This window comes from Sparus aurata, chromosome 18 (genome assembly GCF_900880675.1).
Source record: "Sparus aurata chromosome 18, fSpaAur1.1, whole genome shotgun sequence".
NCBI lineage: Eukaryota > Metazoa > Chordata > Actinopteri > Spariformes > Sparidae > Sparus > Sparus aurata.
In genome coordinates this window covers 26,733,482-26,751,193 of record NC_044204.1, presented here as the reverse complement: position 1 = coordinate 26,751,193, position 17,712 = coordinate 26,733,482, and the positions used below count along the sequence as shown (strand labels likewise).

At 43.1% G+C, this 17,712-nt stretch overlaps 1 protein-coding gene across 2 annotated transcripts in view; it reads left to right on the top strand.

The window, feature by feature from the left end:
- pcdh11 (protocadherin 11) overlaps positions 1 to 17,712 on the top strand; it is a 143,315-nt gene that overhangs the window by 40,414 nt on the left and 85,189 nt on the right. The window contains exon 4 of one of the 2 annotated variants that reach the window (XM_030396509.1): positions 17,032 to 17,091. The exons of the other annotated variant lie outside the window; for it this stretch is intronic. Coding sequence (XP_030252369.1) covers positions 17,032 to 17,091 — 60 coding nt within the window. The remainder of the gene's footprint in view (positions 1 to 17,031; positions 17,092 to 17,712) is intronic. 2 annotated transcript variants of the gene reach the window in all.

The window sequence follows — 17,712 nt, the reverse complement described above, 5'->3', positions numbered from 1 at the left end:
AGTTACTCTGTCATAAGCCCTTAGCTTTTAGTTTTCAGAGTTGCATAACTACAAACAGAATAAATAAGAACAAATGAAGGCTGTCGGGGTGGCGCGTTTCGTGAAACTTGGGGAATTTTGATTTGTGACCATGACAAGGGACCGGAAACCCATCCTGCGACGAGCCTCTTTTTTCTGCTTCTTTGTTTCACCTTTTGCCTCCTCACCGCGGGCAAAACAAAACGCGTGGCGGTTTCATTTCATCAGCTAAGCTCGGAGATAAAACACGCATAAAACTGGATGTTTTGTGAATGTCTCAACACTTTATTCCAGTTAGCAAGACGACAACTTCTTTGAACTTGCGTTTTTTTTTTTTTTTTTTCCCTCCCCGCGGCGCAGCTACTGTGTAGCCCGTGAAGCAAGTCTTCTGTCTGGGCACCGAGGGAAACGAGCTGATCGGCCCGCTCGACACAAATCTTTTTTTGTTTTTGTTATTCGTGTCATATTTCTGTCAGGTGTGGCAGCTCATCAAGCTGAAATAATGAGGCCATGTTTCATGATTAGTGACAGGACTCTTTAGATATTTATGTGATGGTAAACAGTTTCTTTTGTCAAATAGTTGCTTCCTGTGATTATCTTCACCAAAGATCATTTTACCATTTATTTGCGGTGTTTACATCATGAATGCACATGGAACACACTGTATTTTTTGCAGAAGAGCCTAAATGAATCACTGAAAACGTCTACGCGTACCATAAAGGTTGAAACCATAAATTCAACAATCCAGTGTACAAGTGGGCGTAATAATTTAATTAAGGCAGGATCTGTTGGGCGTGATAGAGGAGTGTGGGCGGGAGTTTTAGCTGCTGAGGAGTCTAAATGTTTTTGCTTTTTTTTTTGGTTTTACATTTCCTAATACCCATTAAGTGACATGAAACAATGCAATTTGTCAGAGGAATACCAATTTAAGTATCTCAAAAAAAAGGAGTCTCCCCCTGCGGTGTGATGTTGTCGTGCACGTACCGTACACAGACTAATCACATCATGCACCGCGGTTCTGATTGGCGCCGTTCGGAAGACAAACGGTGGTACGTTGTCTCCAACATATCACGAGCCAGCGTGCTAACAACAGCCAAGCCACATATCCATTCGAGCGCTTCAGAAAAAAAAAAAAAAAAAAAAGAAATAAAGTGCAGGTTTGGGATGAACTCTTTGTATGCTGCCTGCACAGACAACAGCTTGACAGTTGGTTTCAAAGAACGTCTCGGCACCTGAAGGGAGGTGAGCGGGGAAGGAGAGAATCACAAAAAGTGGTTCAGTCATGCACATCACACCGCTCTTGTTTTTATTAATCCCTACTGTACATCTCTGCCGCACTTAAAACAGACTTTGGCTAGGACCCTCCAACTCACATCAAAGTCCGAGCTTGTTTTGTTGTGCCATCCTCAGAAATGAGACGTTTGCCCAAACGACTGACAGCCTTATTATGCAGATGGGTGGTTCAGGAGTTTGGATTTTTTCTCGGCGTAGGGTAGCGCCGGTTTCACATCAGGTTACAGGTGGAGGAAAACTGATGTGCCGGCTGAATGAGATTATCAGTTTCCAAAATTTGATTTTCCTCACTTCCTGCTGACTTAAAAGTAAAATGGTGTAATGTGAAGCAGCTGGGCTTGTTTAAGCTGAAACCTGACTACCCCTGGACTCCAGTGCAACTGATTTAAAAAAAAAAGAAAAAAGCTAAACCGTGATTGCACTGGAACGATGCTGAGCCACGCACCATATGTATAGTTTCGGAGAGCTGCCTGAACCACTTTACCTTTGCGTGTCTTGCGAGACTGCGCATTGAATTGTTATGTGATTCGACTGTGGGTGTCGCCTCCGATTCCGATGCGATTTCGAAACGGTGCCCCTTCAGTTTGGTGCACACGTCATATTAAAAGTTAATTAAGGCTCCATCCGCCATTATGATGAGTGCGATGTGAGCCGAATACCGATGACGCGTGGCAGTGGGGCTTCGCCGAGCGTGGCGTGCTAAAATCGCACTAATTTAAATAATTGACATTATACATGCTGTGTTGAATAAATAATTAAATAAATAAGTAACACCTCCGGATCATAGCTCGGAATTCTCATTAGAAGGCAAGCTGTGCAACTCCGTGCTCAGGAATGAAAGTCAAGTGAAGCAATTGCAATAATTACAGCGGCAAGAAAAGAGTGTGCGTGCGCGTCGGGAGGGGTGGGGGCTTTACGGAAGGCAATGAGGAGGGAGGTGCTGACTGTCAACAGGTGCCTCTGATTAAGGGTAATCTGGGCAGCCCTCCCCTTCCTTATCTCTGCACTGAGCCCTACTGCCTCTGGATGCCTCGAGCTCCGTGGCTGCCTGGCGTAATGAGCTCCGCAGCCACACAGTGGATGCCCTGCAGGACAGTCCCTACAGAGGCATAATGAGCACTCCAGTGTACCAATCCGTGCTCCCCACCAAGGGGCCCCCCAAGCCTGCCTCCCCTCAGACACGGGGCGGGCACGGCCCGCTCGCCAGAACCTTCCCGTAGCCGACCTGCACTCCCAGCTGCGCTTCTGAGCTAACGCCATCCCCTCTGGGTTCGGTGTGATGTCCCTGCGTGTGCGGTAGGGAGGGATGGCCCGGAGCCCAGGCTTGGCATCAATCACTTTACATCGAGAGTGAGGTGGAAAAAAAAAAAAAGGCAGAGGCGGCGATAGGGATTGAGTTGCAGCACAGATAGAAAAGGGAGGCACGGGACACTGGGATGGAGTGCCGGGTGAAGAGCGAGGACAGCTGAAGTAGCCGGGGATGGAAAACGGTAAATGATGGTAGAGGGATGGAGAGGGTGAGTGAGTGCGAGAGAGGCAACGAAAGATAAATTGTACGAGAGAGGGAGATAGGTGTGGAGAGAGAAAAGGGAGAGAGAGAGGGAGAGAGAGAGAGGAGTATCCGGGTATAATGAGGTCTATGGAGGAGGGTGGGTAATGAGAGGGGGGGGGAGAGTGTCAGAGTCCAAGGTGAGGAAAGATAGTGGAGGAGAGAAAGGGAGAGATGGAGAGAGAGGCTCTTTTGCCAAACAGCGGTCCCTCTGTTGGTGCTGGGGTGGATCTGTGTGTTTAAGAAACTGCACCGCTGTGCTTTTGCTCTCTTAAACAACCGGGAGGTGGGTGAGAGGATCGACGGGCCTGACCACGGAGCCAGGGCTTTGAAGCTGCCTCACGCTGAGAGAAACTGTATTGGATTTAGAGAGACTGCCTTTCAAAATAGCAAGAAAAAAAGAAAAAAAGAAAAAAAAAAAAGAGAGGGGAATATGAAAGACAAAAAGCAAACGGAGGGGGGCAGAGAATCAAAGGGAAAGGGGAGGAATATGCGAGACACATAAGCTTGACATGACTCAAACATGTGATGTTGCTCATCTCTTTCTCCGTTTGAGAGATTAGCATAACAATTATCATTTTTTCCGCGAGCCCGCGTGCAGATAGCGAGATGGCAATCGCGAACATGGTGTAGCATTCATTAGGATTATTCACCATCATTAACTGTGGTCATGAGCAATCTCCATGGTAAGAAACGATTCCATCTGTTTCCTCGGATTGGTCGTCCTTTTTGCATTGGACGGGGGGGGGGAACATTAAGCAGCGCAGCTTCAGACGTATGTGTGCCAGCGTTTTTGCATTTTGTGGATGCGTTTTTTTTTGTCCGTGTGAACGCCTGCGCATGTGTGTGTTCTAAGACTTTCTCTGTAGTCCGGGAGTAAAAACGGCACTCATCATCTTTCATCTGTGCTGCATTTATTCTACAGTTAGCACTGCAGCAGCTGTTGCAGCCATACTTTTTTCCTTTTCTGTTTTTTTTTTCTTCTTGCCTTCTTCTCTCCCTCAAAATGCTGTAAACTTGGCATTTTTAAAACTTAAAAATCCCGTGCTTCTTCAATGGCAGGGAAGTCGGATCACTAGTCGCACCTGCCTGCATGTGAAAAGAATACATTTCCGTTTTTCTGAAGGAATTCACTCGGGGAATGGAGTACGAGCACGGCATTATATACTGATACACAATAGATACAGTAAAATGAGAAACTTTCCTACTACAATAGCTACATCTGTATCAGAGAGGATTAGCATGGCGGGTAGGATTGGACAGTGTGTCTTGTTTTAATTGCCGTGTATTTTAAATGACTTCCCAACGCTCTTCTTCTTGAATAGAACCTCTGCGGGGCCCAAAAAAAAATCGTCTTTTCAGAAAATGGTTCCATCTGGGAATAAGGATTACATTATTATTATTATTATCTTGTGAGGGATTAAGGATTTGTCTCAACCAGTGAGTGTTGCCCTGAAAAATACAAGTAAATCACAACACAGTGTCACAAAGTCTATTGTTCAGATCCTGAAAATGTATAAGAAAAAAAAAAAAAAACAGACATTAAATCCTGAAAAGGAGAGGTTTACATCCTCTGAACAAGGGCAATGTGCTGTTTTAGCTGTCATAGAATTGAGGCTCGGAAAAAAAAAAAAAAACGTGTTAGAATGATGCCTGGCAGCAGAGTTCAGCTACAGTTCCGGTAACAGTTTTCTGTCTGAAATGACAAACCTGTGTTTGGACTTTTTGTTATATGCCGGTGTCACATGCGAGCTCATCTTTCACAGGTGACAAACGACTTGAATTCAGGCAGTTGCAAGCTAGTTGCCGAATAAAGCTTGCAGACATTCTGTCTGTTTGTTAGTTCTCTCTCAGATTTTAGGTGCCATCAGTAGCTATTATCTTGCTGTTATGTTGCACAAAAGGGGAAATAAACATGAAGTATGAAGACACGGTATATTGTACATCGAGAACTACCGCTAAAATGCACCCAAAATTGGTATCATTGCTTGTTTTCACATCTGTCACTTGGCTTCAGCGCAGTATAAACAGTGAGGACACCATAACAAAGCACTGCCCACAGCCACAATTGACCTTTGGGGTTCTGATCCCTTAATGTGTTTCTCTGTGTTGCTGCTGATAAAGCCTTCCTTCGCCTCTGTCCAAATCTATAAAGCTTTTTTTCCAAAGATGCTGGTAATGCGGAGTGAGAGACACAAATATCCTCCCCATTCCATGGTCATAACCTCTGCGTCTGCCATCGATAGCTCTAATAGGTGTTTAGAAGGCCTTGTATGTGCCTGCCGTTTGATGGCCAGCTGACGGTTCCGCATGTCATTCAGAGAGAGTGGTTTGTGTTGAGGAGGGACAGGGGGGACGGGGGGAGGGGCTGAAGCCGGAGCACAGTTTTCTAGCAGGATGTCAGAACATGTAATCAGGGCCAATCTCTTGTACATTGTAACGCTGTAGATTTACATTATTCATATATGTCGGCATGAAACGGAAAAATAAAAAGATTTGCAGTTGTGTTTGTGATCATAGCACACCAGCGATTATGTTCAAAACAGGCGAGGATTGACAGGGCAGCCTGGAGAGCTCCGGGTTACAGATTGATTTCTGTTCAGCGCAAATTATTGACCATGTACTGGCGAAGACAGTATTTCACTCTAAATGACTGCACTACGAGTTTATGTCTCTGACACTGTTTCCCAGGGCATAATTGAGTATTGTGGGGACACAGACAGACAACAACAAAAAATAACTTTCTTATCAAAAACCTTGAGCTGTATTAAAAAAAAAATCTGCAGTTTAACTTAGTGAACGAATAACTATAAAGCAAAAGGACCTCTTTCAATATTTCCTTTGCACATCTCGAGAACTCTTCATCCGATCTGGGCTGTTCTGAAAGGTTGAGACCGGATCTGTAAACCTCTCACATGACCACATAATCCGTACTGAACAGCGTGTTTTGAAGAGGCACTGCGCCGGTTGTTCAAAACTGTGATTTAAAGCAGCAGACAGTTTCTGACGTTAGCACTTCCCAGCGGTGGTTTCTCAAAGGTGCAACAGACTGACTGGCCAGTGTGCTACTGTACCTACTGTCTTGTGGCTTGGTTGTTCTAAAGGTTTGGTCATTTTCACCGCAGTCGCGCGGCCCAGCATAATGTTGCATTTGTTTGAGAACTGTGGTCATGAATTATGAACACATTTGTAGCATGAGTTCCACATGTAGCGAGTTCCTTCATGTTCAATATCCATGAGTTAGCTGAAAAATGTGAAGTTGTTACTGGAAATGTAAGGTTCATTCTCATGTAGAGATGGGTATGAGCTATTCTTTGTCAGATATCAATGTCTTATGGCTTGAATAGAGGTACATTATAATATTCTTTGTCAAAATTAAATTGAAAAAAATTGAGGGTCATATTATATTGAGACTAATAATTGTCTGTAGAAAGCAAGCATTTTCCTTTTGAAGTGACTATCCTTCACCAAAAGGACGAATCTGCTGGTTACTTCTCATTCAGTTGGAGATGGGGAAATTAAGCATCAATTCATAATGTTGCACAAAAGGAAAACTGGGATTATATCATCAAGGTACTTCAAGCTTCAATGAGAGATGGTCAACAAGGTGCTGGTCTTGAGGTCTATCTAATCTCGCGCATGATTCATTATTATTATTATTGTAACTCACAACTCTCTGAAAAATATGAATACGGACTCACTTTCAAAAATGCTTGCCCACGGCAGCAGTCCAACGCAGATTACTTGCCCTAACGAGGGCTAAATTGCATTCTTTTGCTCAGGATGAGCAGTGGGATTCGTAAAATTAGATACCTACTGTCTTACCCCCTGCATCTCACATTGGCCTGCAGCAGCCTGCTGCTGCTCGGCCAGAAAAACTCCCCACTGTGGTTTCACGAAACCAATGAGATTATTTCTGCTTGCATAGCAGCTCTGCCTCTGAAAACTGTTTGTATAGCTAAAACCCCAATCTGCCTGCATGTCCTGGTTCATGTGTGGCCGTAACTCCCTAGACTGGGGGTGTTTGGTCGAAGCCTCTGCGCCTGCTAGTAGTGTGGAACACATGCCTGGCACAACCGGTGCCACGGGGGAATGGCACACACAGCTGGTTTGATTGGGCTCTGGCCTTAATCGCCCATGTCTCTGCCATCAGCGCTCAAGGAGCAGTCACACACATGCTAACTGTGATCATACAAGGGAAACTGATTGGAACCTTCCAGATTCATTCCCAATCAAATCCTGAATCACGCTCAGACAGATAAAAGGCTGCTGTTGCTTTGTGAGATGGGTATCAAATGTCTAACGAGAAAGCTCGGGCCAGGCATTCAAGAAGCTACTTAAAGTCCCAATTCTTATGCGGACGGACGAAAAGGGTCTATTTGGAGAGAGCTGATTGTTGGGCGCAGACTGCTGGGTGAGTGTGTATGTGCTAAAGATAAATACATCTGTGCAAATGCATTAGCCATGCATACTTTAATCCTAAACATGCTTTCAAAAGGCTGCAACATAAAAACACAAGGGGTCAGAGAGGTCGTCACCGAGCATCTCCGCCGAGAGGAGAGTAGACTGCTCATCGAAACAGAGTGGCTTCTCTGTAATTTGAAAAAACAGAAGGTGATTAGCATATGTTTGCAAAATCTACCCCCTGAAAAGGCTCACGTTCGTTTGTTTCCTCAAATGCAATGTTTTGCATCGCCGAAATCAGAGCAGCCGAGATGTTTATCATTCCTGACCCCTGCTCTCGAAAAATGCAGTTAAATGAAAAAAAAAAAGTCATAGAGTGGATTTGCTTATGCATAATACATACATCGGGTAAATAAACTCGATAAAGATTGCATTTATTTTCATTCATCAAAAAATAAAGTTTCGCCCTCGCTGTGAGAAGCAGTCAATAACAATGCGTGGCTAATGTAATTTTGAATACACTTAATGCTCTGCTCACCCGACTAGAGAGAGAACCGCGGTAGTAAATTGGTTGACTGTTACTGATAAGCTTAACAGCATCCAAGCATTTGAATGAGGGCATTAATGGTTGTTTAAAGCGGGAATAATGAAGTGACAACGACAGTGTTGTGTTGCCTCTTGCTCTTGAGAGGAGTGCCTGCCAGCAGAGGGGAAAAATGGTGACTTCTAAAGGAAAATCGGCAGAGAAGTATCACTAGTAGGTCATCAGAAGTTAGAGAATACTGTAATTGCGGACTGCGAAAAAGGAAAAAAAAAAGGAGAGAGAGAGAGAAAAAAAAAAAGCTCAGCCTCATTTCAGGATAATTGTGTCTTTATGTAAAAAAGAAAAAAAAAAGCAGCTTCACACACCCTCACGCGTGCACACACAGATATATTCAGTCACGCACTCACATACGAACGGGCGTCCCCCCCCCCCCTTAATCTTTCCGGCACACACCCATGCACACTCGCGCGCAAAACACACACAAACAAGCACAAAATGCAAGTGCACGGACACAAAAGCGAAATGTCCTCGCAAAGTAGATGAGCCCCATTCTGTGTCGAATTGAAAGCATCTGCAAAGCCAGTTCCTCTCGGCCGTGGAGGCGTGCATCAGCCGGCAGAAGCGCCTGCTCGGTGTCCCAGAGTGGCTCGCGTAACACTTGGCCTGCTCCCTTGCCACTGCCTGGATCAGAGAGGCCCACTGCTATCATCTAGGCGCTGGCAGCAGTGAGGCTAGGCTTAGAATGACAAATTGGTTAGAGGGAGTGAGTGACGAGAGCAGGCCAAGAAATATACTTTGAAGAGAGAAATGCATTCCGGGTTGTGACAAGCATGCCGCATTATATGGTCAAGTGTACAAGTCTGACTCCCGCCATGTGGATTGATCCGGATCCCAAAGACACTTAAATGAGGCGAGGCGCTCTCATCAAGACAATGCCAAAGTATTTATCTTAGAAAGTCACCCAAAATATTACTGGATTAGAGGGCTTTTCAGCGCAGTCTCTCGTCTCGTGGCCTCAATTTGTATCAAACTGCCCCTCCTCTCCAAACTATCTGAGCGACAATGATTTTGTGCTGTTTGCCCGTTAGCTTGTGTTTTAGACGCTGACGGCATGGTAATAATCACAAGTCTCTAAACACACATATAATTATATGCAACTTAATCCGAGGAGACCTCTCTCCTCCCAAATCGGGGAAATAACTCATTTGAGACGATTAGGGAGAGAATCAGCGAGAATTCACATGGTTTTTATTATTTATTTATAACGCCATGCAAATGCAACTCGCACTGATGATTCATTGGTTCTTACTCTATCACTTAATTCACTATTTCAGCAAACTGATCATTTCCAAATGACTTTTTCCCCATCGTGATCATCTGTGATTACAGCCGGAAAATAATGCTATCTGATTACAGTCTGGCAGAAGCTGTCTTTTCAAATGAAAAAATACGAGGGAAGAAGTGCTACGTTTAATAAATGTTTTGGTTACGAATTGAGCTGCCACTGGAAGTGGTGAGAGTGCATACAAGATGTGGTCGTGCGGCTTTTGTCTGGGGTGAAATAGTGAAAAAAAGCTCCTCTCTCACTGGAAGCTCAGGTGCTGCAGCTGCCAGCATTGAGCTGAAGTAAAAAAAAACTTGAAACCGAAAAAAAGACAGAAACAAAATGGGCGCACCAAGGCAAGAATTACAAATTAAGGTGGCATATCGCCAGAACGACTGCCAGCAGCCACTTACTGGATTCTTTTTATGCAGCCATAAGCATAGCTACTGTTAGCTTGTTAGCTCGGTTAGCCATGCAGCTATAGAGGAGAGCCCGGGGAGCGCTGGTGTGTACACTGACAGCACAGGTGCTTTAGAGCTCCAGGAGAAAGTGATTTATTGGCCCAGGGCTAACTGGATAGCATGGTAACTTCAGCGGCTATCTTTTCACAACACTGTTGTTTACTCACATGTTGTTGATAATTCAAGTACATGTTTTTTTGACATATTGCACTTTTCAAGACATCACGGCCATAGAACTGATACATAAGCCTTTGCATAGCCACTGGATTTGCAGTGTACGTGAAGCAGTCCTGTGTTTTTATTTCATTTTTTGAAAACATATTTTCCTAATGTATAGTCATAGCAGTTGCGCAGGCGATAAAAACAGTGTTAAGCTTCCTCGACATGTTTTAGATTATTATAAACCCGCATCGTATGAAATCCTGTTCAAGTTAATCCACAGCGATACTGTAGCACTTGTAGAAACAATCCGCGGTAGCAGAGAATCACACGGACGGCAAAAGGATCTCTAGAGAATGAGGATTGGCGATCGAGTTGATAGCGGCTGGCTGCTTGGTTGTTGGATGTGCATTGGATTCTACCCAGCGAGAGTAAAATACACCGGACATTTTTCACAAAATGTATTCAAACAAATCCAGAGCAGCCCCTGCAGTTTGCATTTGATTTGAGTGTATAAAAAGGAATAATGAGAATGAACCATTATGCATGAGCATTGTAGCATTGCCACATTTGTTAGTCATGCCCATTCTGAAGACTGACTGATTTACTAGTATGTGGTCCCGCTGTATTAGAAGTGAGTTTGTTCTAAACACAGCAGCTTTGTAGGTTGTAATTACATTGTTTTTCTGCAGGGTTGTTGGCACCTTGGTCAAAGGCAAGCTCCCGTGTGCCTCCAGGACTCCCTCTCATGTAAATTAGGCGCTCTTTCCTTGCCAAAGCAATCATGACATTGCACTGGTGCAATGCTAGGTCTGCAAATAAGCCATGTCAGAAGCGCACACACACAAGACACCGGATGTAACCCTCTTCAATTCGCTCTCTGAGCAAACTGCGGAGCTGTACCAGTTGGCATCTCTCGAATTTCGGTTTGAAGTTGTAGAGTATTTTACTTTTGTTGTCAAATTGCTTTGCAAATGAGGCCCACCCTGGCACGATTTCAAAGAGCTTCTGCTATATGTGCAGCTTCCTCCAGGCACTACTTTCTGAACCTTCATCATTCTGTATGCATATGCACAGTGCTGCACTAAGCTCACATGGAGGACTAGATAAACATGCCAAGCTGGGAGGAAGATGGAAGGCAGCATGCTTATGTCTTGTCAGCCTGTCTGTATGTTGTTTCTGTGTTCCTCAGCTTGACTGACATGGTCTATCTAATAACATGGCAGGTAGACAGTATGAAAGCCTCGTAGGTTTTTGCCCATTAAAATGATATTCAATCATTTTTTGATGGGGCGTTTATTTATTTATTTTTTTATGCCCGAAACCACGCCTTATAATGATTCAGGGCTCGAGTGCCATTCACATTGAAAGGTTGAGTTGCTTGAAGCGAGATCAAAATAATTGTTTTGATATGTCCCATTTTTTTTTTCTTGGCAATGACATTAATAGGGGGTGATCGTACAATGATAGAAAAAAAATGTTTTGAGGTTTTTGTTGACTAAATTTAAGCCATGGATCCCCTGGCTCGCTGTTATAGGGTTTTTTCGTCTGGGCATTGTGGAAAAGGCATTGCCGTGCGATACAAGTGTTGCACATATTGCGTGTCCCTTTGATTGCATGTCCAAGTCAGCCACTAAATAATAATAATGCAGGGATTGAAACAGTGCAAAATAGCCCAAGGCTCAGAAATTGCTAATGAACAGCAGCAGGGTGCAGTTGGGGGTGCGTTTGGGGAGGGGGGCGAAACCTTACTTCCTGTTTTTCAAAGGCAAATAATCTATGGTCGCCTTTCTTTATACTCAAAACATCTATGCCGATGCCTCAAACGCTGGGGAACCATTAAATGTATGAGTACCTCACTGTGCACCATAGGAAGAGTATCATACAGGGGCTCTGTGGAAACAATTTGGGGCTAAAATAAATATGCGTCTTCTTCTTCATACATGTCATAGAAGTGTTAAACTTCAACACATGGCAGCTTTATCTGGCATAGCACTTTGGGTTTTTTTTTGTTTTTTTTTACACTTCTTACACTGTCTTCTTTCACTGCCTGTCATGAGGTCTTCTCACACTGCAGAGAACCATCAAGCAGGGGGGAAATCCGTGGAGAGCGATAGAGACAGAAGACAAGAAAAAGAGAATATATTTGGTGCTATGTGCTGCAGATCAAAAACATGGCAGTCACATGATCAAAGGCATTTGATAATCCTTGAACTACATTGCTCCTTTAATCCTAGTGAGAGAACTATATTTTATCGGGGGGGGGGGGTGAAACAATGTCAGGGTGGTGAACGGATCGGGAAAAAAGCAGTAACTAGCTGCTGGAAATGCATTTTACATTTGAGTCGGCGAAAGACGACGACATAAAGCCTCCTTGTGTGTGTGGGGAATGGAGGATGAGCTGGTGGGGCTGCAAACACAAATGTGCCACAAGTCCCTGTCCACTCACCACTGAATAGTGCTCTTGTTTTTTTCATGGGGCTCGGGGAAGTTGGCTTGTGGAATGTGACCGGACTACTATATACTACATCTGGCACATAGAAACAGAGGGCGAGTTACGCAAAGGTCTGGGCTGATATTCCTTTTAAAGGGACACTTCACAACGAAATCAAATATAAATATCTTCTTCCAGACTTCCAGAAATCATAAAATTGTGTCACTGAAAGGATATATTATCCAAATGTCCTTGCGCATGTAAAACATAAATAAAGTTCAAAAGTCTGCACCAACAGAAGCTCCCCTCTCCCACAGAAAACACTACTCCTGAAATGCCACGTCATAACTCTTGCATTGAAATCTGTGACTCTGTGACATCACACTACGTCATCATGTCACACTGTTTTACCACAGCTGCTCTATCGTTGTTAGCGGTGCTGGGTCAGGTATGTACAAACTGACCAATCTGAGCAGATTGAGTATTCAGGAGGGGGGTCTTAAAGAGACAGGAGCCAAAACAGAGTGTTTCAGACATAAGGGGAAGACAGAGCTGCAGCACTGGACAAAATTAGAAAACTAGTGTGTGTTTTGAGCATCAAAGCTTTCAAACCTTTTCTCATTTTCACCCATAACACAATTTTGAACCTGAAAATGTGCATTATATGTCTTCTTTAACCCATTTGTGCCCAGATTTTTTCCAGATTTGTAAGGCATATCATTTTATCAGTTGAGTCCCTCTGAATCATGTTATGTATTTATTTTTTCCATTTTGTACTTAGTTTTGAAGAAAATAGCATTTGTATGACTGGCAACAATTGTTGCCAGTGGGCACACAGCTTGTCACTAGGTCAAATGTCACGTAATAATAACATAGAAATAATAATGATAATAATAATAATATAGTAATAACAAAATAATAATATAGTCATAATGAATAATAACAAAAAGATGGAGGGGGGGTGGGGGGTGTAAAACAAGAAAAATATTTATAAAACTGTACATGGATACCAATGGATTTTATCATCCCAGGAAGGTAGCTAATGATCATGGTTCAAACCTTGGTTCCCCCTGTATAAAATTCAAAACAAACAATTTGAACTAGTTTCTTTATTTAAAATAACCTTTTTATCAGATATACATCTCAGCAGTGGCGTGCACAGACTTTTCGAAGGGCAGGGGCGAAAATACAGCGCGTTCTCGCCACTGAAGAGGGCACTTTAGCGTGCATTTTGGCTCCCAAGAGGGCACTTTTGCCCGCATTCTTGCCACCCAAGAGGGCAGTTTATCATGTTTTAACCAGCCAAGGGGGCAGTTTATTGTGTTTTGCCAAGCAAGAGGACACTTTAGCATGCGTTTTGGCTCCCAAGAGGTCACTTTAATGCTTGTTTTGGCTCCCAAGAGGACACTTTAGCGTGCGTTTTTGCTCCCAAGAGGGCAGTTTAGCGCACATTTTTGCCACCTAAGAGGGCAGTTTATCATGTTTAAACCAGCCAAGGTGGCAGTTTAGTGTGTTTTGCCAAGCAAGAGGGCACTTAAGCATGCGTTTTGGCTCCCAAGAGGTCACTTTAGTGCTTGTTTTGGCTCCCAAGAGGACACTTTAGCGTGCGTTTTTGCTCCCAAGAGGGCAGTTTAGCGCACATTTTTGCCACCTAAGAGGGCAGTTTATCATGTTTAAACCAGCCAAGGTGGCAGTTTAGTGTGTTTTGCCAAGCAAGAGGGCACTTTAGCATGCGTTTTGGCTCCCAAGAGGTCACTTTAGTGCTCCTTTTGGCTCCCAAGAGGGCACTTTAGCGTGCGTTTTGGCTCCCAAAAGGGCACTTTAGTACGCGTTTTTCAACAATTGGGCCACGAGGGGGTGGCGACCACCTAAAAATCTTATAGACACAGGCCTTGAATACCTGTGAATTTATTTAGCCAGGAAGAGTATTCTAAGAGGACTAAAATGAGCCGTTGTACATCATTCTTCAATTTGAAATAAGTTAATTATGAGCAATCCTACAGACAGTGTTTTCCTTTAGTTAGCGACAAGCTATGTGCCCACTGGCAACTTTTGTTGCCACTCACAGAAATAAGCCCATGAACAAAAAAATATTCATCCCAGGTAAAATTTTTTGGGGGAGGGTTAATCTAGAGACTTAAATGATTAAATAATTATAAACATGTTTGGGGGGGAAATCATAAGAAATTTATGAAAATTGCCTCTTTCCAGGAGGATTTGCATCAACCATGTCTTCAGTCAGAAGTAGCAGGAAGCAGATTTTTGAGATTTTTTATTATGAGTAGAAAATGACAGTGATACACTTCGGCAACAATTGTTGCCAGTGGGGCAAAACGGGTTAAGATTATCCACATACCTTGCTGTAACCACTTTAATGCGGGAACTATTTTCTCTCTGCCGATCTACCTAAGGTGCAGCAAACAGGATCGTTGCTAAATCAGCATGTCTCCAAGAAATCAGACGGAGAAACATCATGTTTCAGTTATCTTTCCGTTTCCTCGGGAAATAAATTTTATTATATATCATAGCATCGTGCTCTCTGGGCCTCATCAAATTACAATAACCACGCCAAGCACTGTGAAAAGACAAAAACATCAATATGTGGTGTAATCCAAGACCCTCTGTTGCAGGCCTTGTCAATAGTGTTTGCCTATCAGATATAAAATGTTCCAGACCAAAGGTGAATCGAAAAATGACAGTAGTTTTCTCTTCCTCATCTACATTTTCCTGTCTTACACGATCCTCATCACAATTGTTTTTCCTGTAAAAACAGGAGTCTGAGTTATTGCTCGTGAAGCTGAATGGTTTTCCACGCGGATGAAAAATTAATGACTAATAATTACCTTTTACATGTGTGTGTTAGAGTGTGACAGTGGAACAAGGGGTAAATAAAAAGTGATGTTTTGTTCTGCTCAAAGAATAAAATGAGATTGTATTAAAAAAAGAAGAACAACAACGGTGATTATAGCCCGGGGAGATCTTGCGATGTGTTTGTGTGTGTGTTCAAGAAAAGGGAATGGGATTTAGATTATCTATGGTTGGTATCAAGCTCAACCAGCATCCTTTATTCACTACAACTAAAGCGCTGAATCCAGGCAGTTTTCCGCTAAACACACACACACACACACAACAAAAAATGCTTCTTTCACATCATTTGTGCTTTTAAATTAAAATGGTTGGACTACAGCACCACATTTGCAATTTTTATTTTTTTTCTTTAATTAAATCTCTTAAGAAAACAAAACATTTCCTACTCGGTGAATCCTGTTTTGGCTTCTGACTTTTCCGTGCTGATTACACGGAAGATTTTGACCTTTTGATTTTTTTTATTAACACCTCGAACCATTCTGGCGTGACTGGGTGGTTGTCAAGTCGACTTCAGATGGCAGGGAAAAACATACGCTGCAGGGTTATCTTGGGCTTTTCATTCATTCATTTGCAGTATTGTTACTCTTGATCGACCAACAGTGGCGTGGGCCGGAATCATTAGCATATTGTAAGAGCTCCGGCTCAGGCCAAAAATTAATTTGACCGTCCTCAGTATTGTTCGTCCGGCGCCACTTCGATCAGAAGTATACAATATTTACGTCACAATTCTGAAGGCAGTTTCTTGAAATCTAGGTCATTGTGTCCCCCCCCCCCCAACAGATATACTATCATACCATCTACAACCCTGCAACACACACAAGCAAATTCAATTTCCTGCTTTCATCCCCAAAGAAAATAACTCATGTTTATTTGTCACATCAATTAAGATATCATGCTCGTATAGCCTACTCAATCTGTAGGGAAAATTTTGTCTGTTAATTCCACCGTCCCAGTAAGACCCATTTATTCATTTATATTTCATGACGTGGTGTTTATGCAGTGAAAGCCTGGCATTTTTCTTTTTTTCTCTCTCTCTCTCGGTTTGCCTTGGCCATTGAGGTGTTCTCCTTCGACGTCGCAATGAAATATAGATGTAAAGAGTCTGGAGAGTTGAGTGTCTCATCTGTCCTGGTGATACCATAAGGCAGCCATTAATAGTGTCAGGGAGCATCAGACATACCACAGGCACATAATTGGATATGAGGGCATAACTGAAAGCACCTGCTTGAAAATCAACAGGGCCTTTCCCAGGAGGCAGGCCCTTTGGTAGATTCCCAAAGAAGTTTGCAGAGCCTATTCACTTCCCTGCTGTTTTTTTTTTTCCTCAGCCATTGCTCTTTTCATTTCTCACTGAGGTCAGCTCAAAAATGGCTTCTTGTTTTCCTTTTCTTTTTTTTTTTTACGGTGGCATTGTGAGTATGCAAATACTTTGGATCTTGCATAATCACAAGCAGCAGGACCATCTGTTGTTGGCTTGTTGACTTACCTTGCGTCTGCCTTTTTAATGGTGTTTTCTTGTATCTGAGTGATGTATTGGTGTATTAACAATGTGATAATCAGTTAACCTCAAAAAAATGCATCCGGGCGTGTGTATATGCAAAAGTCCAAACATATGTTCAGTGAAATCTTCTGACAAAGACGGATTTATAATCTTTGTGGAGGGATAGAAGGAAGGGGGGAAACAGGCAACACGAAAACAATAATACATCACCATGCCCGCTCACATGATGCGCGCTAAGATAATATTGTCAAGATAAAGACTTAAAACGTGACTGTTGGAAAAATAAAAGCTGCGGTCTTGGATTAGTGGGCGGCAAAGGACTGCTTGTTGATTGAGAATCTCTTAGCCCCTCTGAAAGATATTGCGGAATATGCTAATGGACGGACCCAAAATAAGCTGCAACTACTGTCGGTGAAGATTTGCTGGGAGATGCCCTCTACTGAAAACATGTCCCTGATAATGTGTTTTTCTTGTAGAACCTGAGCCAGACACTGGAAAAGTCTTTTAACTCACCGCCCCCCATTTGTCCTCATAAGGTAAGCTCCAGCTTGCTTTCAGGCCAGAGAAAAACAACATTATGTGAACTAATTGCACATATTTTAAGCATCTAATGAATGAATTTATTTTTTCTGCATTTCATTCACATCTCATGTCAGTAAACCATGTCTATATCACGTCAAGACCCTTCTCATCTCGTCACATATTTGCCCCGTTCGACTATCGAGAGACTCTTCGCTGAAAAAGGCAAATTAATTTGCTCATCAGCGACTCTAGAAAGAAAATAAAAAATGCATTAAAGCATGTCTTTTCTGTCCCCGCAACTTCTTTCTATTGGCATGTTTTTATTCAGCGTTCACTTGACATGAGGCGAGAGGGGGCAGATTTATTCGATCCTAATTAGTCCTGCACATGCACAGTCAGAGTCGTCACTTCACTCTGATGCTCTCAAGTTGTCTGAAGTTACTTTTCCCCTTCACTTCCTGCTCCTGCATGCATGCCTCTTGCAAATGTGATAATGTGCTATGTAGTGAAAATCACACAATTTCAGTTCACTTAGCACCAAACGTGTCAAAAATGCCTGTGTCCTTTTTCTGGATGAATGGCTGGTATGGTGGAGAGTGGCTTATTGCAAGAGTGGACCTTAGTAAAAAGGAGCC